The sequence below is a fragment of the Arvicola amphibius genome, chromosome 3, assembly GCF_903992535.2.
Source record: "Arvicola amphibius chromosome 3, mArvAmp1.2, whole genome shotgun sequence".
Lineage (NCBI taxonomy): Eukaryota > Metazoa > Chordata > Mammalia > Rodentia > Cricetidae > Arvicola > Arvicola amphibius.
This window is the reverse complement of record NC_052049.1, coordinates 536,930-561,181: the sequence shown is the minus strand read 5'-3', so window position 1 is coordinate 561,181 and position 24,252 is coordinate 536,930. Positions and strand designations below refer to the sequence as shown.

At 52.0% G+C, this 24,252-nt stretch overlaps 1 protein-coding gene across 2 annotated transcripts in view; it reads left to right on the top strand.

The window, feature by feature from the left end:
- The window catches only part of Slc12a7 (solute carrier family 12 member 7), an 83,254-nt gene extending 59,142 nt beyond the window's left edge, over positions 1-24,112 (top strand). For both annotated transcript variants that reach the window (XM_038321264.2, XM_038321265.2), the window contains exons 8-24: positions 1,193-1,404; positions 2,411-2,578; positions 2,858-2,956; positions 3,624-3,681; positions 4,382-4,556; positions 5,330-5,448; positions 5,827-5,925; positions 6,507-6,626; positions 7,393-7,497; positions 7,942-8,110; positions 12,250-12,445; positions 12,846-13,015; positions 13,123-13,254; positions 15,132-15,239; positions 17,661-17,839; positions 21,119-21,252; positions 22,372-24,112. In XM_038321264.2, the coding sequence (XP_038177192.1) occupies positions 1,193-1,404; positions 2,411-2,578; positions 2,858-2,956; positions 3,624-3,681; positions 4,382-4,556; positions 5,330-5,448; positions 5,827-5,925; positions 6,507-6,626; positions 7,393-7,497; positions 7,942-8,110; positions 12,250-12,445; positions 12,846-13,015; positions 13,123-13,254; positions 15,132-15,239; positions 17,661-17,839; positions 21,119-21,252; positions 22,372-22,463 (2,335 nt within the window). In that variant the 3' untranslated portion in view covers positions 22,464-24,112. The remainder of the gene's footprint in view (positions 1-1,192; positions 1,405-2,410; positions 2,579-2,857; positions 2,957-3,623; positions 3,682-4,381; positions 4,557-5,329; positions 5,449-5,826; positions 5,926-6,506; positions 6,627-7,392; positions 7,498-7,941; positions 8,111-12,249; positions 12,446-12,845; positions 13,016-13,122; positions 13,255-15,131; positions 15,240-17,660; positions 17,840-21,118; positions 21,253-22,371) is intronic.
- The last annotated feature ends 140 nt before the right edge of the window (positions 24,113-24,252 follow it).

Genomic DNA, 24,252 nt, shown 5'->3' with positions numbered 1-24,252 from the left:
CTGTGCAGCTGGTTCTGGGTGCATCTGTGAGAACCCGTGCAGCTGGTTCTGGGTGCATCTGTGAGAACCTCTGCAGCTGGTTCTGGGTTCATCTATGAGAACCCATGCAGCTGGTTCTGGGTGCATCTGTGAGAACCCGTGCAGCTGGTTCAGGGTGCATCTGTGAGAACCCGTGCAGCTGGTTCAGGGTGCATCTGTGAGAACCCGTGCAGCTGGTTCTGGGTTCATCTGTGAGAACCCATGCAGCTGGTTCTGGATGCATCTATGAGAACCTGTGCAGCTGGTTCTGGGTGCATCTATGAGAACAGGAAGCTAATGAAGGTTATCCATACCTCAGGGTAGCCAGTGGCCCTCTGGATAATGTATTAGTCACTTTTAGGTTGCTGTGAAAAGCAGCATGATTACAAACAACCTATGAAAGAAAGAGTTTATTTTGGCCTACGGTTCTAGAGGGATAAGAGTCCATCCTGGCATGGTGACATGGCAGCAAGAATAGGAAACAGAAATCCTATCTTCAGCCACAAACATGACGCAGAGAGCGTGAACTGAAAGTGGGGCAGGACTATGAACTCTCAAAGTCTGTCCCCAATAACATAACTATGCCCTGAGCCTCCCCAGACAGCGCCACCAACTGGGGACCAAGTATTAAATGTCTGAACCTGTGGGAGACGTTCTCATTCAAACCCCCACAGTGGTTTTCCAGTGTGGCCCATTCTTATCCCATGAGACCTGGCTTCCTCATCGCCATAGAAAGCCCTCCAGTGGGCTGGCTCTTGTCCTCTTGTGGAATTGAGGAGGTTAACCAAGGTGACCAGGGTAATAGCAAGCAAGCAAATGAGTGTGAACCAAGCCGGGGGTGCAGTGGTTGTTTGGGTTATGTTGGGACTGACCAAAGCCATGGTCCTTGGTAGGGAAGACAGGAGCCAGGATGCGATGAAACCCCCAGAGCTGTGGGTTTGCCATCTTTTTGGAGGATATAACCACCTTCCTTCCAGAAAGAGTTGCCCTAGGCAGGAGGAAGGCAGTCCTGATCAGTTGAGGGCTTGTATGAGAGATCAGTCCCTAAAGCGTTGGAATCCGGCTTGATGCTTGCTCCTGACATGTGGCCCCTGCAGTAACGTGGGAGGCGTTGAGCCTCCCACTGAGTCAGCCAAGAGTGGTGAAATCGAGCTCCATCCTCTCCCTGCTCCAGGGTCTGTCTGCTTGGGAACCGCACGCTGGCAAAACGCAGCTTTGAGACCTGTGCCAAAACGCAGGTTGTCAGCAACGGCACAGTGACCACTGCACTCTGGCGCCTCTTCTGCAATGGCTCTAGCCTGAGTGCCACCTGCGACGAGTACTTCGTACAGAATAATGTCACTGAGATCCAGGGCATCCCTGGTGTGGCCAGCGGTGTCTTCCTGGGTAAGTGCTGGTGTGGAAGGCTGTGACCACTGCCCCGGGTTATTTGGGACTACTCTTAGGGCCCTGGTTCCTCTTGCTTAGACGAATCCTTGGGGTCCTGTCCAGCCAAACTCTAGACTGAAGTGGCCTTCTTCAGCTGCTACAAACCAGCTGGGTAAGGCCAGGCACTCAATCTTTGTTTGAGATAAATACTTTACAGCCCAGCGTGGCCTGGAAATCGCAATGTATCCGTGATTGGCCCAGAACCCTGTCATCCCCTTCCACATGCTGGCTTAACAAATAGGGGGCGGTGTCATCTTGGTGTGAAGGAACTGTTCCTGGAGAGCCTGCACACTCGGTCCTAGTCGTCTACCCTCTGTGAGGCTGAAGTTCTGTGTGCTCCCCAGTGGTTTGGTGTGATGTCAGTAGGCAGCTGAGGGCTGTGTCTGGGTGAGGGGTGAGGAGCACAGGGGTCCCTAACTCACAGGGCCTCCTGGAATCTCAGAGGTAAGCCCTCTGGAGGAAGCAGCTCCCAAGAGATCTCAAGGGAAGCATCAAGTACACAGAGATGGAAGTCCAGTTATAGAGGGGTCCCTATGGGGTGTTCACAGTCGGTGCAAGACTGCACTGGGCCAGGCTGGAATGCAGTGGGAAGTGAAGGCGGCCACGTTTCTTGGATTATTGGAGGAACTAATACCATTACAGCTTAGTGTTGCGGCCTTGTTGGTGTGTGCCCAGCAGGGAGGCCACTAAGACTGTGGGCAGCTAGCTGTTTAAGAGCATGTAAGTGCTGTGTGCAGGGATCCCCTAGTGCTGAAACCTTGTGTTGAGGTTGGTGTGGGGGGAGTTGCTTCTTGCCCTTGGTCCTTGCAAGCTGAGTGTCTTTGGAATCAGAGCCGTGGAAGAGCGAGAACCACCTGTGGTTGTGAGTGGTGGGTGAGGCTGGGCATACAGTCCCAGTGAGCATTCCCAGCAGATGGTGGAGGATTCCTGTTAGGTCCACTACTCCAGCCTGTTCTCCTTACAGATAACCTGTGGAGCACATATTCGGACAAGGGGGCATTTGTGGAAAAGAAGGGCGTGTCCTCAGTACCCGTGTCCGAGGAGAGCCGGCCTGGCGCATTGCCATACGTCCTCACGGACATCATGACCTACTTCACCATGCTAGTTGGCATCTACTTCCCCTCTGTAACAGGTGAGGCTCCCCGCCTCCCCTGCCTCTCTGTCTCTGTGTCTGTTTCTCTGTGTATTCCCCCCATGAATATCTTCCTTTGACTCTGTCTTTATGGCTGTTACTATCTCTGTCTCTTGGTCAGTCTCTGTTTTCTACTCTCTGTGTATATATCTCTCTGTCTTTGGCTCCTCAGAGACCATCTTCCCAGCAAGCAGTGGTGGTATCGGCCTGTCTTTCCTGACCTACAGATGAGTTGTGCCTCTAGGTTTTCAGTCCCTGTCACATCTGTCTGTTCTGCAGGGATCATGGCAGGATCCAACCGCTCTGGGGACCTCAAAGACGCCCAGAAGTCCATCCCAACAGGGACCATTCTGGCCATCGTGACCACGTCTTTCATTTGTATCCTTAAGGGGCCCTGCTGCCCTTGTTCAAGCCCTTCACTTCACATCCTCATTGTGCCCATCTGTGGTGCACTTTCCAGCTTTAGGGCCTGACCACAGCCTGCCCTGCTTGTAGCTCTGGCAGCCCTATGTGATGTACCCTACTAAAACATGGCACCTGGATTCCTGTTCTCTTTCGATCGTATTTGGCACATGTCCCTCTAAAAACCCAAGTGAGAACTAAGGGTTATAATTCAGTGGTAGAGTGCTTATCTAACATGCACAAGGCCCTTGCTTCATATATCCAGTAATATCAAAGGAGAAAGAAATACAGCACACCATTGGATTGGTCTGGGACACTCTAGTTATACAGCCTTGGTTGGGTGTAGTGTGGTATGTGGCATAAACACTGACCACAGTTGACATTCCAGGAGCCCAGTGTCCTCCCAGCAGGGTGGTCTGGCCACCAACCAAGCACTTTTTGAGTACCCTGAGGTTGCATTCTTTTTAGAGAGGACAGTGTCCAAAGGACTGTGGAGGTGTGGGATATAACCGTGGGGACAGGGTATGGGGATATCTTACCACTAAGTCATCCTGGGTTCAGCCCCATGGGATAGGACCCACTGGCCAGTATGCATCTATCTGGAACTTGCCCTAGGACTGACCACTCCTTGACTTCAGCTCAGATCTTTCCTGCATAGTGCTATTTGGGGCCTGCATCGAGGGTGTGGTCTTGCGAGATAAGTATGTTCGTTTTTTACTACATGAACTGACTCTAATTGGTATATTGTCTTTCCTGGGAGAGACTTCAGCTTTGAAACTCAGTTACCCCTGGGCCTCAAAATTGTGTATGAGCTAAAAGCTCTTACTTAACCAGTCACGCTGCCTCTTGCCTGACTAAACCATTGTGTCACCCCCTTGAGCCTGGAGCCTAAAGACTACTCAGAAAAGCTGAGGCCTGATGAAGCTGGAGATGAGGAGTAGACAGGGGTGTGAGAATGAGAGAGATGGGACCCAGAGACCCCAGCCCCGCTGCTGGGTCAGTGGGACTTTAGTGTAGACCATGGTGGACCCTTTCTTCTTATGGTACAAGTTTGTCAGAATTTCAGGGCTTCAGGGGGTCTTACAAACTGTATGGTGAAGAAATGTAGTCCCACCAGACCTAGATATGACTGCTGCAGAAGTGGCAATGGCCAACACCGTCTTGGCATAAGCCAGGGCTTTCTGTTCTGAGAGGATTCCGGCAGAACGGTGTCAGACCGCCAAAGCCCCTTCCGAGGGAAGCTGCCAAGCTGGCTGGGTCCTCCCACTTGGGTTGGGTTCTTTACCTCCCTTCTCCCTGAGCCCAGAGGTTCACACTCAAATAGAGGACAGAGATATTTTTTTTTCTGTCTTCAGATCGCTTTCTGGAAGTTCTACTGACCCCTTCCCTGCTCACCCGTAGGTTTGGGGAGGCCCTGCAAGGGAACCTGGTCATTGGCATGCTGGCCTGGCCATCCCCCTGGGTCATCGTCATTGGCTCCTTCTTCTCCACCTGTGGTGCTGGCCTACAGAGCCTGACTGGGGCCCCCCGCCTGCTGCAGGCCATCGCCCGCGATGGCATCATCCCTTTCCTGCAGGTGAGCTGCGGCAGATGGTGCTGGCTGCCCTGAGAAGAGCCTTGGAAGGCTATGTTTGGGTGTGTAGGGTCCCTAAGAGTCCATCCTGCAGAGCCGAACCTATGGAATGAAGACAGGGGATGTTCGTCCTGCCTTTGGACTTTATACTGGTCATCTCTCACACTAGCTACTGGGCTGAGGGTACAGGGCAGAGGCCGCCGAGCACTCTAAAGCCTTTTTCCGGTGGGCCGTATTTGTCCATGTGACCTATTGAGGCTGGGCTAAGGACGGTCCCACTGAGGTTAACCAGGGATTGGTATCCCTGAACCTGGCATCTATAGCTGGGACTGCAGTTACTGGAGTGAACCTAGAGGCGCAGGATGTAATGAGATCCCTGGGATTATGGCATCAAAGCATCATGACCCAATAACTTAAACCAAAAGAAGTTGTTTTCCAAAAATTCTGGAGGCTGTAGAGTTCCAGTGAGGCCCACTGACCACACAAAAGTGATCTGAAGATAGAAAACAAACCAAACAAAAAAACAAAAGAAAACCAGCAAGCAAACATGGAAGTCCAGGTGTGGCAGAGCCGTCCCCTGAGCCTGTCTGTGTGGCTGTTTAGTTTACTTTAGGACCTGGCTTCATGCAGCATCGTGGCATGTGACGAAAGCTGGGTTTGCTTGATAGTCTTGAACATCTCACTTGCCAAGGACACTGCCTTGTCCGCTTGTTCCGCTCACCCGTGGTTGGGTGTTCCCTTGCCCCAGCCCACCTACCTCTCTCTCCATACTGCAGGTGTTTGGCCATGGCAAGGCCAACGGGGAGCCCACGTGGGCCCTGCTGCTCACGGCCCTCATCTGTGAGACGGGCATTCTCATCGCCTCCCTGGACAGCGTGGCCCCCATCCTGTCCATGTGAGTAGCCTAAAGGACACCAGGGTGGAGGGTGTGAGGTGGCTACTGTCCCTTCCTGTGTGGACACAGGGTCAGGACATACAAGGCAGGCACAGAAGGCCAGGTGGTTGAGCTCTGGGTACACAGCTGTTGGTCCACTTGAACCCAAGGTGGTTTTACAGAGAGCTGCTGTGGTAGAGGCAATGGCTACGTTTGTGGTGTTTGGCCAGGGACAGTCAGGATGTGACCTGTTTCTCAGCTGCTGTGTGGAGGCACCAGCATGTGAACGGGGAAAGTCTCCCTGGAAGATGATGAGCAGTGTGTGGTGGGGCCCTGGCTGGATACCACAGTGCTGCTTTGGGGGCGGGGGCAGCCGTCTTACTGGGCCTTCCGCTCCAGGTTCTTCCTCATGTGCTACATGTTCGTGAATCTGGCCTGTGCTGTCCAGACCCTGCTGCGCACACCCAACTGGCGCCCGCGTTTCAAGTTCTACCACTGGTAAGGCCTTCTGCATGGATGCCCTGAGGGACCCACAAACCTGAGCACATGCAATCTGTTCTGGAGGCCCCCCCTATTGCTGGGCTTAAAACTGTTTTTGTGGAAGGAGCCCCAGTGAATTCCATGAGGTAATGGTCCTGTCCTGGTCTCTGAACTTTAAGGAAAGTCTGACTCGTACTTACACTCCTGGGTGCCCATGTGATTCTTGTCATTCTGGTCAAGTTGGAAATGTGAAGATCTTAGGACTGCTGGTCTACCTAAGGTCCCTTTCCAGCACAGTGCTTGGGGTGGGGTGCATAGAGCCCATTCTGTGTTCTGCATTGGTTGGGGTGTCTTGTCCATCTCAGGAGGTAAACAGGCATCGGCTGTCCTCAAGTTGCCACAATCTTGGGCCACAGTAGGGTGCCTGGAAGGAATTTCATATTTCAGGGCTGACTGAGTGACAGGCCTGGTTGTCGAGGGTCAGGGCTAATGGGCTGTTAAAAGGAAGGTTTTCATGATGGGGAAGGTGCGGTTTGTGAAGCAGTTTCAGGTGCCAGTTAGGGGCTGTACTGGCCTGGTCTGAGCTTCCTGTTCCTTAGGACCCTCTCCTTCCTTGGGATGAGTCTCTGCCTTGCCCTGATGTTTATCTGCTCCTGGTACTATGCTCTCTTCGCCATGCTCATCGCTGGCTGCATCTACAAGTACATCGAATACCGTGGGTGAGTGGCAGGCTCTCGCACGGCTGCGACTTCCCCACACTCCTCACGCTCACACGGAACCAGGGCTTGACCTGCGCCCTGCCTGGGGGCGCGAATCTGGGTGCTGTTGATGAGGTTTCAGAGGTTAGACACCCTGTGAGATTTGGGGGTACTGTGTCATCCTCTGACCCCAGACAGGCTGACTCCTCAGGTATACACTGATTTCCTGCCTGGGAGCCACTGTGCAAACAGCTGGGCAGGTTTTTTGTTTTGTTTTGTTTTCTGTTTTCAACGTCACGTGTGTTCTACTTTATCAGTGGGTACATCTACGACTGCATATAGGATCTGTGACTGTTACAGTCTGTTTAAGGAATTTTGCACTCTGTCAACCACAGCACTGATGTGACACCCATTGTAAACTTGTACACACATGCACACACTCTGGACAAGGGTGGCATGTATCAGGAGCTACCTGTCAGAGTTCCTTTCCCACAGAGTTTTCTTCGTCCTTCCCTGACTGTTCTGCCCTCACTCTGGGCCTTGGGGCCAGTCTGGTGCAGGACTTCCAAGTCATAGTCTTACCCTCGTTCTTCTTACCTCTGTCCCTGGTGGTCAGTGCCACAGAGGAAGTCCTGCTGCTTGTACCGTTCCATGTTACCCAGTAGCCCCTGCCTGTCATGGGAAGCCCCTTCATGTCTCAGGTTTACAGAAACTGTGAATGCCCCAGCCAGGCAAACATTCTTAGAGTGTTGCAGGGACAAGATGACCTTTTTCTCTACCCACACAGGGCTGAAAAGGAGTGGGGTGATGGTATCAGGGGCCTGTCACTGAATGCTGCCCGCTATGCCCTACTGCGTGTGGAACATGGGCCCCCACATACCAAGAACTGGAGGTGAGTACATCCTACAACCATAGAATAGACAGCAGAACAGAGCAAAGACCCTGTCCTGTTCATGGTTAATGCTGTCTCAGAAGCTTTTGCTGTTGGCCCCTGGGGTGAGATCTGACAGGGCATCACTGTCTAAGAATGGGAGATAGCCAGAGATGGGACCTGGACATATGTAATAAGCCACCAGCAGTATGGATCGGAGGCACACTCCTCTAAGAGCATTTCATTTGCCCTAAGGCCCAACTGAGCACCCGTAGCTGGGACACCAGTAGCCTTCGACACAGGGCCTGTACCCATCTCTCCTGTCCTTCCCACCTCACCTGTCTTACCCGTCCTGTGCTGTCTGTCTGCTGTCCTTCCCATCTCTATCCCATCTGGTTTGGTGAGCACTGGAACTTGGGCTGTGAGTTGCCGTTGTAACTCCTATCCTTGCTTACCCTACCACAGGCCCCAGGTGCTGGTGATGCTGAACCTGGATTCCGAGCAGTGTGTGAAGCACCCCCGCCTGCTGTCCTTCACCTCGCAGCTGAAGGCTGGCAAGGGCCTGACCATCGTGGGTTCTGTGCTGGAGGGCACCTACTTAGACAAGCATGTGGAGGCCCAGAGGGCTGAAGAGGTGGGCAAGGGAGTGTCATGAATGATGTCAGGGTTCCAGCTACCTAGAAAGGGTTGAGCCATGTCCTGCATCTCGAGGTTTAGGAGCCACGATTTGAACATGTGCTGTCACTTGTACCTGTCAAGGTGGCTGCTGAGTCTGAAATGGTCAGGAATAAGACTTGAAGAAAGGAGGTGTGTGGTCTCCTGGGACAGAGAGGAGCGGGCACAGCTCCACTCAGCGTGCTGTAAAACTCAGGCAGTAAGGGCCCCCGTGCCTAGTCTTGGTACTCTGCTCCTGGTGCCTGTTATAGCTCCGTTCCCATGCACCCCAGCTCCTTCTAGTATGTAGAAACGGTGGGTAAATGAGGCAGTGTGCTGCAGATGTTCTGATCCTGTGGATGAGGGGGAGAGTGACTAGAATGTGCTCCTGCAGTATTCTGGTACCATCCGTGTGGCCTGCTGCCCACAGTTTGTTGGCCGTGTAACTCCTGGGATCCTACGCGTGCTTTTTTATTTCTCTGCTTTCAGACTTGTGACAGGAAATCTTCAGCCTGAGCAGAGGCGAGCAAGTAGAATCATCAGTCCCCTCATGTCTACCTCTAGCCTCTGCTGTCCCCACAGGCCAGGGTCCTGTCACCTACCTTCCCTTTCCTGTGACATCCTATTCTGTCATCTATCTAGAACCCTTTCTGATTGTTCACCTCCAGTGTCCAGCTTCCCAGATTGTCAGAAATCTTTTTACTCCCCTCTCCATTTTGTGGACCTGACCCAGGGTTCCATCATGGCTGCCATGTATGGGTATCACTCTCTTCTCTGGAGGGGGGTGATCAGCTTTTCTCTAATGGCCGTCCATATCTGGTCTCGCTTGTACATTCAGGCTTCCTGCTGCCTGAGTATCTGCAAGCTGCAGCCTAATTTCTGAGTTCAGACCTTGCCAGGTGTAAGACTGCTCAGAGGAGTGATTGTGATCGTGGGTGGAAATGGCTGTTGGTGACCCTGGTCTGGAGTGACAGTCTTGTGGCCTTTTCAGTGATAGCATTGCTTACCCAGGCAGCCTTTCAGGTCACTCAGGTTCAGCAAGTTCAAGGAGGACAGGAAAACCATGGATCCTTCTCTTGCCCTTCCAAAGAGGCCAGCAATTGTCCATCAACATGTGGCTCCTTGGATCTAAACACTGGCGCCTGTTGACTGTAAACCCATGAATTGAAACATTGTAGCTATTGTCCTTAAGGATGGCCTTGTTCTGTCTTGTGAATTGAAACATTGTAGCTATCGTTTTTAAGGATGGAGTGTTCTGCCCTGTGAATTGAAACATTGTAGCTATTGTCCTTAAGGATGGAGTGTTATGTACTGTGAATTGAAATGTTGTAGCTATTGTCCTTAAGGATGGACGTGTTCTGTCTTGTGAATTGAAACATTGTAGCTATCGTCCTTAAGGATGTGTCTGCTAGTATCTAACCTGCAGCTGGTCCGGGAGGTATCCTGCTATGGGGAAGTAGGTAGCTCTGTCTTGGAAGTGCTCTTGCTTTTATTCTGTGATAATTCCTGGGCACAAAGAGTCCAGTGTCTGCTTTAAGCACTACTGTGCACTGTGGAGGAAATCCCTGGAGTTAAGACCACCCATTGGGCATAAGGGTGTGCATGGGCTCCTGTTATCTGGTCTCACTAGCAACACATGGGAAAATGTATTTGTGTGGAAGTAATGGCTACTAAGGACCATTGAACCCCACTTTCAATCTCCATCCTGATAAGACACGAGACTCACCCTTAGCTTTCTCATGTCTAACAGTCTGATCCACCTTTTTTGCAGTGCTTGGGTTGGGGTGGGGAGCCTAGGCCCCCATACATTCTAGACAGGTGTTCAGCCCTGAGCCACCCCTGGGTGGATGATTTTAGTCTCTAAGTGCTTTTAGGCAGAAGGTTATGAGAAAGGCTTTAGCTTTGGAATTCGTCATTTCTGTTGATCAGCAAAAGCAAGGAGGAGCTGCCCAAGGGTCCATCTGTCCTACATGTCAGTATCTGGGCCCTGATTCACTTTTCTGATGGAGCCCTGTCCTCCAATCAGACTGTTGTTGGTAGTATAAAAATAAGGACATTTGGAGAAAGGCTTTTTAATAAATCATCAAAGCTTGTTTACATGGTTTCTCCTTATCAGAATTAATGTTACCTTTCCATTCCACCGCACCAATTGCGTGAGAAGGCTTGAGAGTTTGAGTCTCTCCTTCCCTAACTGAGGTCCCATCTTCATCTCCTGTATGGTCTCCCTGCCCACAGTCACCCTGACAGATGTGCTGACTTGTCTGTTACAATGACGACCTGGGCTAGGTGCTTGCCTACTCAGGGCTCTGGCCTTTACAGCTTTAGTTAGGCTAGGCAGGAGTTTCTCTAGCAGTAAGGCAAGACGACCCCACTCCAGCTCCTTGAGTCTGTAGCATGGGGAAAGCAATGTTGCAGCCAGTGTCAGGGATGCAGGCATCACAAGGCCAGAGCAGTGGTGTTTTGGTGCCCTGTGAAGTCCTGGTCAGTTCTCCACAACTGTCTCTGCTGTGACCTTTAGCCAGCTTCAGCCTGAAGGACAACAGAATGTCCCCGCCACGTGCCATTGTGCTGAGTCAGCCTCTTTAGTACTTCTCCTATGAAACCCCCATCGTGGGCACTGTCTTTTCCTTCCTGCCTAAGAGCAGCTGTGTCCCCGTGACCACACCTCCTGCCTGGGCTGCCTCCCACTCCCTGGCATGTTCCCCTTTTAGGACAGTGTGTTTAGATTGTTCCCGAATTACGCAGAATTCTATAAGTGGAACATGTCTGTGTGAGCCTGGTCTGCCCTGGATGGGTGATGGGTGGTGAAGATGAACAGGAAGTAAGGGAGGAGGGAAAGGGATGCTGGGGAACCATGTGGAGCTCTAGTGCAGGGGGCACTGTGGGGCTGACATAGACCCCTGAAATCAGTCAAAGGAAGGAGAAAAGTGTGTCATTTGACCAGTGGAGCAAACCCAGACTGGGTGAAGACTAAGACTGAGCTGTGGGCACGGTGGGCTCAAATATACTTCCTCCCTCTTCTGGCTCTGGGGCTCCAGGCCTTTCAGCCTCTGCCTCTGTCTCCACACAGCTGCCTGCCTTCTGTCTCAGGTCTCTCCGCCTATCTTTTTAGGGTGACTTGTTACTGGACTTTGGGTCCTATTGAACAGTCAGGATTACTCTGCAAGGACACTTTTTCCAAATAAGGTCACATTTCCCCATCTTGGCTATAGCATGGTCATAATGGGCCTCTTTGGGAGCATCATTCACCCTTCCCTGGTCCTAGTTCCCCAAGCACATCTATCTCCCATGGAAACTACACTCATCTCATTACAGGGTCTCCAAAGTCTTAACTCTCACAGCATCAATACTAAGTCTGAATCTCATCAGGGACTACATGAAGAAGGACTCCTCCCTGTGCCTACATGAAGTGTGGAAAATATGTGCCTACAGTGATGTGGTCTTTCTAGACTAAAAGGGAGGGCGTAGAGGCTGAAGGTCACCATCCACATACATGTGAAGTCTGATAGGGCTGTTCCTCTAGGTTCTGTCTGACACCCTGCACCCAAGGGAACCTAGTAGGCCGGCCACTATAGATATGTAATGACAGCATCCCTAGGACTGTTAATTAGTGAACTATTGACCCCTAGTTGCTCAGGGGAGGAGGATGCCTGACAGAGTAACAGAAGTGGAGACCGACATTGTGACTTGTCTTACAGTTCTTGCTGGAGCACTGGATTTGCTCAGAGGCTGTTAAAGTTGACCCATTACTATGAAGCATTTAAACATTTAATGATCATTGTCTGATATGACTCCCCCACCCCCAATCCAAGTAATAATGAGTGGTTGGTAAAGACCGAGATCCTTTTAAGGTATTATCATATTTAATGCACTATCTCAGGGTGGTGACCCTCCTTGACCCTTGCACACAGCTGTGTCTCACGGTGCTAGGTTTACTTTGTCTCTCATACATATGTGCAGACACATATGTCTCACACATATGGCCAGCAACTCCCAAGCACTCCTCAGTCTCCATCCCTAAATGCCAGGCTGTGGCATATGTGTAGGGCCCCCTCACCGCAATGGTGACTGACCTGTGTCTTGACATCACGTAGTGACACTCCCCCGCAACTTCCACAGAACATTCGGTCTCTGATGGGTGCAGAGAAGACCAAAGGCTTCTGCCAACTGGTGGTGTCCTCCAACCTGCGAGATGGCGCATCTCACCTGATCCAGTCAGCTGGCCTTGGCGGCATGAAACACAACACTGTCCTCATGGGCTGGCCAGAGTCCTGGAAGCAGGCAGATAACCCTTTCTCCTGGAAGAACTTTGTGGGTGGGTGTGGCAACCATTTTCCCCCAAGGTTCCATGATGGCCCCAGCCGTGTAACTGTCAGACCCAAGTCTGGCCAGAGAGTATATATTTGGGACCTTTGAATGTGCTAGCCATGTTGTTAGTTCCTGGGAAAGCAAATGGCTACTTTATAATCTTTAATACTTTCTCCCCTAATACCCAAGCCCAATCTCCATTTGGGGGTTTTCCTAGAATGTGACACACAACCCTCTGGAGACCATGGAGTAGCTGGTTTCATGGAAGTTGTTCCTTGATGCCCTCCTGGGTAGATGACTTCATGGGACCCTGCCTTCTTAGCCAGCCCATGACTGTCTCCCCACTCTCTATAGGGAAGATAGCCCCACCACCCTGAGATCTCACCCATGTATGCCTCTTTCCACAGACACTGTCCGTGACACTACAGCAGCACACCAGGCATTGTTGGTGGCCAAAAACATCGACTTGTTCCCGCAGAACCAAGAACGCTTCAGTGACGGGAACATTGACGTGTGGTGGATTGTGCATGATGGGGGCATGCTCATGCTGCTGCCCTTCCTGCTGCGCCAGCACAAGGTGTCTGCTGCAGGGACACAGGGCCACAGCTAGGCTACAGGTACACCACAGCGTGAAGGGTATGGCCTTGCTTGAGTTCCTGCAGAAATGTCCCCTCCCTTCCCCAGGTGTGGCGAAAGTGCCGGATGCGCATCTTCACTGTAGCCCAGGTGGATGACAACAGCATCCAGATGAAGAAGGACCTACAGATGTTCCTCTACCACCTCAGGATCAGTGCCGAGGTGGAGGTGGTGGAGATGGTGCGTACCCACCTGCATCCTCTTGGTGGGTAGGGGAACCTGGATGTCATGCTCCTCTGGGTTACTGTGTGGTCTCCATCTTCAGTTGACAGCAGCTCTGGGGGACAAGGCCTGTGGTGTACAGTCCCTAGGGGTGAGGCCTTCCCAGAGGTCTGGAGCCCTTGGCTCTGTTTTGTCCATGAGTTCATAGTTCGATGTCCATCTGTGGATAAATAGGGCCACGAGTGTGGGGCTAACAGGTAGAATAAAGTGACTGGGTTACAGTAGATGCAATTTACTGTGACAAATGACTAAGGAGTGAAGTGGATTCTAAGATGCCTACTTCAGCTGTGCCTGAGGACCCAGGGTTGTCCCTATGGCCTGAGCAGCTCCATGGGGATGAACCATGTACCCTTCGCTCCTCATTGCCTTCTGCTTTCTCTGAGTGCCATGTTCTCAGTTGTGTGTTCTGGATGGCTTACTCTCTGATCGTCCATTTGATCATGACACCCAGTGCACGTTGACCCTGTGGTCTGTGCATGGCTGTGTAGCTTGGTCCCTGGAGTAGAACTGGGAGGGTGTCATATTTGGTAGAAGTAGTCCCAGAGAGGCTGTTTGGTGAAGGGTATTCCAGAAGGGCCCATTCCCTTTCCATGGCCATGTGGAGTGCCACCTTAGGTAGAGGGAGCCACTACCCTCCATGGTCCCATGGAGATGTCCCAGCTCTAAGGCTGCAGAGCTTGCAAACTGCCTGCCTCTGGCTGTGTCTCTTTAATCATGGATGAGGCCTGGCATCTCCCTGCATTATTGACGACCTCTTGCATTTTCTTGTCAGCTCCCAGGGAACCTTGTGGTACAGGGCTATGTTCTCCCTCTGTAAGAGCTTTGTGTAAAAGTCAGAGTGCAGGTTGGCTATCACTGGGTTTCGTGCTCTGGGCACATTTAGACGTTTCTCAGCCATTTGGAGTGGCAGACTCTCTCTGTGGCTTCTGCTTGCAGCCTCCTCTGTAGATGGCTCTCTCAGTCTGGCTGCACCTAGAAGTCATAGAAACAAGCATTGTTAGCAGTCAGAAACCATCGTTCGACTTAGTAACAGAAGCTGCCCAGAAAAGAGCCCTGGAAGGAGACAAGGTCTTGTGAGGCAGACCAGGGCAAGGCATGGAGACCAGAAGCCAGGCCCTGACCTGGACCTGTGTCTGTGATGTATATGTATGAGGCTGCCCAGCCCCTCGGTTTCAGTCTTGCTCCAGGAGATGGTTTCTAGAGTTAACTTCCATTTCTGAATATAGAGGTCTATGCCCTATGACTAGAAATCCAGTCAGCTGACAAGGGGCTACCCAGAGTGTAAGGTTTCGGGTGTTTGGGTGTAACAGGCAGGGCTATTCTGAGTCCCAACAGTCAAGATCCTCAAGTGCTTAGATGCTGCTGTCCCTCGGTTTGGTATGTTTACCTACGGACTTAGTAGTTCTGTGAGGGGTCAACTAACTTGTCTGAGACAGGAAATGACACAGTTATTTGGGAGTTTGTGTCCCTTGAGACCACAGCTCCTCCAGACAAGCCAGGAATGCCGTGTCCAGAATCCCGAGCAGCTGTGTGCTTGGTTAGTGTGAGATGCAGCAGCAGCATCGCCTGTGTGGTAGTGCTACCGAGACCCCAGGAGGGATGTAGGTAGGCTGTAACTTCTCCATGCGTCCATCCCTAGTCACACATACTCATTCCTTCCCGGGCTGCTCTGGGATAGTGCTGTGTCACTCACTCCAGGGGCACCGTGCCACTCACGGCCTAGGATGTGTGGCCACTGCTTACTTAGGTCTGCTTGACAAAGGGGGTTAGGTCGCTTGTTGGCAACGACACTGTTATGTATACATTGTTTACTTTTGTGGCTTGACCCGTTTTAGGTTGAAAATGACATTTCTGCATTCACCTATGAGAAGACACTAATGATGGAGCAGAGGTCACAGATGCTGAAACAGATGCAGCTGTCAAAAAATGAGCGGGAGAGAGAGGTATGTGCACCTGGGAGAAGAAAGTAGCTAGGGTAGCGCCATCTGGCCCCAATGTGGGGATCTGTGCGGGAGAGAGAGGTATGTGCACCCAAGAGAAGAAAGTAGCTAGGGTAGCGCCATCTGGCCCCAATGTGGGGATCTGTGCGGGAGAGAGAGGTATGTGCACCCGAGAGAAGAAAGTAGCTAGGGTAGCGCCATCTGGCCCCAATGTGGGGATCTGTGCTGATGATAGGGGCAGAGGACAACTCAGCAACACGTGGCTCTGGATTGACATAGTTCCACGGCATTTGGCATTGAGTGTTAAAGAAGAGCAAGCATGGCCCCCTGTGCCCGTTGGCACAGTGTGACTCTGAGGGCTGGCATCTTTGTGGTCACTTCTTACCTAGGAAAGGTACAGATGGTGAAGAACACGACATCCACCTCTTTGGAAGCTATGCCCATAGATCTTTTGTTGTACGAACTCCAGAATCTTATCTGTGACTTTGCAGTGGCAGAGTGGGTGGAGGGAATGATTCTCAGTGGGGTCAGTGATACGATGTGGTCACAGGGGCACAAGAACCCTCTGCCTCCCACCACTTTGTGACCTCAGTGTCCATAAGAATTGGCCATGGTCAGCACATGGATCACGTGACTAACAGCTAGGATCAGCTATGACAGCGGTGATCACCCCACATTCTTAGGAGAGTTGGGGGCATAGGAGACAGGAGAACTAGGACCCAGATAGGATGCCCTCTGTATCTGTGGAAGAGTCTATATAGCATGGATGCCTGCCAGCTGGCTCCAACACTGTCTGGGAAGACTTGGTGGCTTCGTTTCTGTCAGCGTCCCTGTGGACTGCAGGGAGTTCCAGTGGTAACCTTTCTGTTCTGGCCTCAGCCAGGACAAAAAATACTGGATTAAGTGGCGTCTTTAACCTTGAGAATTACTAAATTCAGATAAAGGAGGGTTTGGGGTATGGGAATGACATTCAGGAGTCTGACTTCAGCAGAGATGTGCCTCCATGTGGGACAGGGGCCACTAGCTTATTTGAAGCAGCTCAGCAGGATGGGTGGGAACCCTTCGGTTGCACTGCTAGTGTGGTGGGTAACCAACAGACTCTTCTTCCCTGTGGAGGCTGTGAGGACGTTAAGGCCATGGTGGGGGTGAGGGCACTGAGGGACTGTGAAGTTCAGACGTTGTTGAGTTAGCCCAAGGTGTCCATCGTGGAGGCCCCTGATGACCCCTGCTGAACAGACAGGCTCTGGATGAGTAGTGACCCTGGTGGACTTTGATCCACCCTGGCTGGGGCTCTGCAGGTAAGCAGGCAGCGAATCCTGGGCTCTGCAGGTAAGCAGGCAGCGAATCCTTACCCATACTGGCTAAGGCTGTGAGGGTCCGGCAGGTGCAGCTCCTCACCCAGCCGGACTCACTTGTCTGGACCCTACATGTGTCCTCATCAGCCAGTGGCTCGCTCACATTGTCAAGTATGAAGAAGACAAGTGGTCACCTCTCGTCGCCGGCTCCCTTTGAGACCCTGATTTGTCTTGTGGGGACATTTACAATTCCTAGTTATGAGGGCCTTCCATGTGGGGATTGCTATATATATCTTCAGCTTCATGTTGGCCCACTTAGGTTCCACGTGGGTGACTATGTTTACTGGAGCAAGGTCTCTTGAGTCTTTTGCCCCCAGTGAAGTCCTAGAAGTTCCCCTCTCTATTGTCTGAGCTTTAGCTGTGACTCTGAGACATACCATGTTCCATTTTGTCCCTGGCTGTTGACAGCCTGGACTCAGAGAATTAGTGATGACTGTCATAGCCCAGACAAGAGGAAGAACCGTTGAGACCTTTGCCTCTGGCCTAGGGTTGCAGGTTGGTCTCAAAGAGATCTTTAAATATTCACCCTGCTTCCTTGGTGCCTAAGCCAAGGGGCTGTTAGGTAGGCACTCCGCTTGTTCATCTTCCCAGGACTACCAGGCACCACCCTGGTATGACCCTCCAAAGCCTCTGTGAGCCTGGCAGGCCCTGCTTCCCTACGGGAAGCCAGAGGAGTTGAAGCAAGCCCCTCCCTGAAATGGAAGCTACTATAGAGGTGCACCACGGTGTGTCTGCTGGTCAGGATTGATGGTTGAGAGGTCAGGGGCTACACCACGTAAGGAGTCTATGGCACCAGTGTTCCTTTAACTCAGCAGAGTCCTAGATCCCTTTTTCTGCTTTTAAGGCAGGGAAGTGAGGTACGAAGAGGCAGTGGAGGGAACCAGAAGCCCATCTGGTAGTACAAGAGATAGGGAGACTGTTGTGGGTGAGGCTAGCTCCGAGGCCCTCTGTAGAGCTGCTGTTACACACGAGGAGTCCTCTTGGCTCATTGGTCTCACTGGTCAGGCTCCCTCCAGGGTAGCTTTCAAGAGCCACCGACTATTCCGAACGTCTTCTGTTCCCTCACCAGGCCCAGCTGATTCACGACAGGAACACAGCATCCCATACCACGGCCACGGCTAGAACCCAAGCCCCACCAACACCCGACAAAGTGCAGATGACGTGGACAAAGGAGAAGCTCATCGCAGAGAAACACAGGAACAAGGACACCAGCGCATCGGGCTTCAAAGACCTCTTCAGCCTCAAGCCGTGAGTGTCTGTGTGGGCTGGGCCAGTGCACAGTGAGGGCCGACCACAGGCCTGCAGAGAGCTGGGACCAGCCCAAGGCTATGCTGTCAGCGCCAGTGAGTCAGGTCACGAGGGGACTGGGCTGGGAACTACTCCCCTGCTGCTGACGACTTCCCTCCGCTTGGAGAGAGGAGCTTATTCCCCTTGGAAAGGTGGAGCTCCAGACCCCCAAAAGTCTAGGCCCCCATCATTTTGGCTGACTTGAGAACCTTAAGACTGAGGTCCTTGTGGCTGTCACAGATGTGGGGATGCCATTATGACAGGTTTAGTTAAGTTCCATTGACATAGTCCCCAAGCCCGAAAGAAAGCCAGGGGCCCCTTTGACCAGCTCTTCATGGTGGGATGATTCTAAAGCTCCAAGTTCCTAGGGAGGGAAAGAGGGCTTTGGGGTCCTGTGAGGTGAGAATCCATTGACGTACCATGGTCAGCCATTTTACCAGCTTAGCATGGCCACCATTACTTGAATTAACTCAATCGTGTGGAATCCTCTGCTGGAGTAACCTGCTCTTTGTGTTCTCTTCCATGTAGAGAGTGGGGAAACCTGTAAGTGCACCTTCGTTTTTAGCCTTGTAGACTGAGTTGCCTTGCATGCCTGCGTGCGTGTGTACAGCCCTGTGCATGTAGAGCACCGTTTGACCTCACTGCCTCCTCTCAGAGTCGCTCAGGGCACAAACCCAGATGTCATTTCCCCACGTGACACCATATGGTGTCAGAGGGCTGGTTCTGTGCTGCTCTGAAGGAGGCCAGGTGTGTGCTTCCTGCAGCAGTGAGAGGCTTCACCCACACCCCTCCTGATCTACTCAGTTAAGACAAAATTGCTTCCTTAGCTCACCGTCCATCCAGGAGGCTCCCATTCCTTCCTCTCCAGCGAGAAGGGGATGTGGATCGGTTCTGTGTGATCAGACTACTTTTGTGTGAGCTCTTGGATTGGACATCAGGGCCAGGAGTCCGAGGTGGGGATCTGAGGGTCCAGCTGCCAAACCTATGGGTGGGAGCATTCTAGGAAGACATAGGCTGGGGTCGCTCTGGTGCTTTCATCATCTGTGTTGTCCCTGTCCCCGTCTGCCTCACGTCATTCTGCGTTGTTGTCCCTGACAAGCAGGTAGTGTACACAGTACTGGTTATATGACTGTACCTGATATACTCAAACACTGTGAGGGAACCTTGAGAAGCTTGGCCAACTCGGGAAGCTGAGACACCCCACGCTTTCTGCTCTCTGGAAATCTAAAAGCCCCTGCCCCATAGTTTATTAAAACACATAATCACATAGCAACAAGGTTTGATCCCACACCTCTTGCACACATGTGCCTTTACATACGTATAGATGCCTGGACACACACAGGGAATCTTGGTGGGGTAATTACTTACCTCTCAGTACCTAGGCTTGCTTGCCTTACTCAGCCAGGGTCAGGAAGAAGCTTAAAGATCAGGCCCATTTCCTGGTTAGTCTAGCAAGGGATGTGTTTTCTTTCACAATTTCCCTGGAACCTATACGGCTGTGGGTGTGTGTTGGTTAGAGTGCACGCGTGTACCAGTTAAAAAAACGGGCACACCTGCTAGAACATGTTGCACCAGTTAAAGCTCATGCATGTGTTGCCAGTCAGGTGAGCATGTGTGCTGGTCTGAGTACATTTGTGTTTGTGCACACACCGGTGTACCCACCTGCATGCGTGTGTTGGTATGCACCTCTTAGTGTCTGTAGACATTTGAGTGCATGTATTTTCTATTTTGAATGGTCTTGGGCAGCTCTGTTGACAGCGTGCCAAGAACATGTGACTTTACCTCCTGCTGCCAAGACTGCTGTGTAGACTTAACTCCCAGGTCTGGACACTATCTAGAAAGTTCATTTGTACAAGACATTCTACTGATTAACTCTACTGTGTTACTGGGAGCAGAGATGGGATTCAGGTAGCTTCCAGAACTCAAGGGAACTCTCTGGTGTCTCTCTAACTCTAACAGGTCAGACCGAGAACTGACACTCAGCTTCCATGTGGCTGCCATAGTCTCTCACCCCTGGGCTCTTGTATTTCATGCAGTTTGGGAACTGCTGTTGGACCAAACACACAGTAATTGTGCCTTTCCCATGCAGTGAATTCAGGGTTCCTGTAATGAGAGGCCTGGATGGTGCCACAGAGACTGGCCTATAATTTTATCAAATTAAACTGAAGAGAGAAGATAAAGGGCCCATGACTGTTTTCTTCCTGGAAGAATGGCAGTTACAAGCTGATATATTTGGCTTAGAGTCGAGTTGATCAGTGGGTGTGATCCTGGGCATCCCAGGACCTCTCTATGACCCTCAAATGGCAGCTTCATATGCCTGTCCCTGTATCTGAGGCAGATGAGCAGGCTGGCCACAGATTCTACCCTATGCCCTGAGCCCAGGGATGTGCCAGATGTCCCCAAACAGATAAAAATGCAGATTCACTGGGACAGGAAGTGCTCTGTGGCAGTTTCCCAAGGAAGCTTCCTAAACATTGGTTCTACATTCGGTTGATAGAGTTCTCTAGAGAGGGGATGTAACGTAGATGAGAAGGCTAGCCTCTCTGGTATCCTCAGACTTACGTGGCTGTGATCCCTAGCGCCTGGGGCATTGAGGAATACAGAGCCTCATATAGCAGCAGGGCACATGGTGTAGATATCACTCTGCTCACTCTGGAGGTTACAGACATCTGAACCACACAGTGGTAAAAACTTAGTTCTTAGTCGCAGCTTGGCAAGGGCATGAAAGAGGGGTGCCTGAGCCCAAACCCAGTTCTCTGCTGAATCTCAGCTGCAGCACAGACCCTGACAGTCTCTGGGTGGTGATGTTGTGACTTTGGTAGACCTCCCTAGACCTCAATACTGTGTACTCAGTTCAACAGATGTGGGGTCAGGAGGATGCTGGGGATTCAGCAGTTGTAGCCCCTGCCCTGAGAGGCAGGCCAGTTCCCACGTCTGCCCAGACAGCCGCTGTGCCCCATACCCTGTCTCTGCCTGTACCTATGGCTGCTTCGCAAATGCAGCTGACTGAATGCATTGTAGTTTACCTGCATTTCTTTACGGTCCCTAGAAGCTTAGCAGTTTAGCAATGCGCTGTTCTAAAGTATCTAGAGCCAAACGCTTTCTGCTTCTAAGTTGCCCCACACCTGACCTCAGATGATCCGCTGAGCCCTTCCTAGCGTATATGAACAAAATGGGAGGGCTAGGTAGGCTGCAAGCCTCAAGCCCACCGTGCTGCCTGCTGTACCACCCTTCTCCCAGGGACCAGTCCAACGTCAGGAGGATGCACACGGCTGTGAAGCTCAATGGTGTTGTCCTCAACAAGTCCCAGGATGCACAGCTGGTGCTGCTGAATATGCCAGGCCCTCCGAAAAATCGTCAGGGGGATGAGAACTGTATCCTTTCCAGTGTTTCCTGCTGGGGGGGGGGGGGTGAACAGTATTACAGCTACAGCACTGTCAGACCTGGGTCCCCTTATTCTCGGAGCCTCTGCTCCTGCAAGCTGGGGGACACAGTGAGGTGTCCCCCTAAGCCTGCCGGTACCAGAGCATGCTTTTCTGCCTGTTGTGTACTGTGCATTGCCCTGGGGACCTTGGATAGGACAGAGGAAGGCAAGTGCCACTGAGTCTGAGCCAACTGAAGGGCTGGCTGGGTCCTTCTAGCATTTGGAGAAACAATGTTGCATTTAAGCTCCTGAGGATGAGTGACGGGCCCTTTCTTGTGGTGCCGGGACTGAGCACCTGTATGCTAGTAAGCACTCTACCTGGGCCACAGCCCCATCCCAGGATGTGCCTTTGATTTACTTTGCAATGGGAGGCAATGGCAAATCCATCTGGTGTGTCCCTGGGTGATAGGCCTGGTTCATAGGACACAAACTGGGTTCCCCAAATGCCTAGCAAGTGCAGTCTTGCCCTGAGCCTTCCTGAACAGAACAGTAAACACACAAACTGAGCCTACCTACTCTTGGTCTCAGTGGCCTCCCTCCCACAAGCAGAGCTGTCCTCAGAGACAGTGCTGAGACTCCCTGCCGCCTGGATGGGTGTCTTCTCAGCATGCTCCCTGGGCTGTTTCCCCAAGTGGCATATCAAGGGGACAAGTGTTACAGCTCAGCCTGTTGGCCACAGCCTTGACAGTTTGTGCTTTGTGGGTGCCAAGGTATCTCTGGGGTCTTGTCGGGCAACTACTTGGGACCACCGTGGCAGATTAGGGAGACGTTTTTTCAGGTTTCTTGGTCAGAGACCACCCAACCAGCAGGCTTCCCATGACCCAGTTGTTGGTTTCAGGGGGATGGGGTTAGTAACCGGAAGCTCCAGGACTATCTCTGGTCTCTGGAGGTGGCAGTTTCCCTACTGGTCTTTCCCGTCGCCACCCCCTCATCTCCTCTTAGAGCTCCCTAGCCCATCTTGGGGTCTGCCCATGTGCCACTGGCCTTGGTTTCTCGGGCTGTCTGTAGTGTGAACTGGAGTCCCTTGTGTGTCCAGTTGAGATTGGTATGGCCTTGACTATCACCACAGACATGGAGTTTCTTGAGGTCTTGACTGAAGGGCTGAACAGGGTCCTCCTGGTCAGGGGTGGCGGCCGGGAAGTCATCACCATCTACTCCTAACACCTGTAGCCTGGACACACCTGGATGGGGTCAGGACTATGCTAGCAGCCTCTGGCAGGCTTGGGCCCACCAGCACGCCACTGACCGATGGCCACTGCCCTACCAAGATGTCGCAGTGATCCTGGTCACTCTGCCACACAGGCTTCCCACAGACGTAACACCCCCTAGGCTTCCTCCAGGCAGGAGATGCTCCAGGGGCAGTGCCTAGAGCCGTTCTGACATGAGTGGCTCCGGTGTGCTTGTGGGCAATGGTAGGTATACCCAGGACTCCGGGGTCAGCTCTTCCCACTACAGGCAGGGCCTCGCCTCCAGATACTAGGATCACTTTTCTGTGGATGACTGTCCAGTATTTTGTGGCAGTCACATTTCATTTCCACCCTGTCCAGAACATGTGAACAAGCGCACAGTTCCCTGGGGCTAGAATGTCAGTGAGCTGTTCCCCATTGGCTTCTGCCACCTCTGTTTCTTTGAGTATCCTTGCTGTGCTTTCTGTACCGTAAGCAAGCTGAGGACTGTCCACTCTTACCTCCTTATTCCCTGCCCACACTCCTCAGGCATGGCTCAGGGTACCCCTAGAAAGTGAGATAAGTGTTTACAGGGTAGGAGTGGGTCACCCTTTGGGTGGGTGGTGCCTGCCAGCAGTGTTCCCGTCGCAGAGCCAGGGATGTCTGCAGCCAGTCTGCTTCCTCTTCTCACGAGAACCCAGCCACTCTTATTTCATAAGTACTGAGCTGGGAACCTCAAGCAGGTGACCACAGAGCACCGCAGCGTGACGAGCAAACAGCAGGAACACTGAGAATTCTGCACACAGTCCATGACAGCAGGAGTCTCCCAGAGTGTGAACCACGAGGAGGCGCAGCGCACCGCCTTGCACATATGACATGCCGTCCCACCCTCCTGGGGAGAATACCTACAGCATTAGCAGCCATGGCCCTGGGTCTTTCTGGCCGAGTCTCTTGTCCCCTGCCGTGGATAACCTCACTTAGCTGGGGCCACAGGCACCTCTGTACTTTCAAGACCCCGACATGATTTGCACTGTACCCTTGTGCACTCTGCTCTGTAGGTCACATTCTGTTCAAAGGCTGCGGGCAACAGCAGCGATCGGTCCCACGTGTTCTGTATGGCATATTTATTTATTTAACCCTCTCTGGGGAAGCGTGATAGAGATATCTTTTGTGTGGATACTCCATGTTGCCAGGCATGGTCATCTCTGGCTTCCCCCCAAGAGAATCAATCCTGTCCATATTCAGGAAGTCCCCGTTAGGGTAGAGGCCAAGAGTGCACCTGTGCAGGTTCCTCAGACTTCGTTAGGCACCCAGAGGTCAGCTGGCCAGAGTAACCACTGCCAAGCTCGTGTCCCCATCAGTATAGTGGTTTCCACTCCTGATTTGACTCAGACTCTACATAGCCAGAGCAGAGCAGGTGAGATGTCTCTGCCAGCAGTTAGGAACGCTCTAGGTGGCAGGCCTTTCCAGGTTCTGGGTCACTGCTCACAAGAGCCCCCGTCAGAGTGTCCTGCGTCCTTTCTCTTGCAAACTCTGTGCTCCTGGTAACTGGCCATTTGAATCAGTTTCACATTTTCCTTTTTATAGGCTTTTGTCTTTGTATGACTTTGTTTTAGTAGAAGAGTAAAGTTCTACGAAATGTAAGTGTTTGAAGAACCTATGTGTCTCACTTACTATGAAATTTAGTGATGGGAGAAGATGCACTGACTCATTTCTTTCCAGAGATCCTCAGAGAGGTCCATTGCGGGGCCGACTCGGGGTTAGGGTTGAGCCTCCTGCCTCAG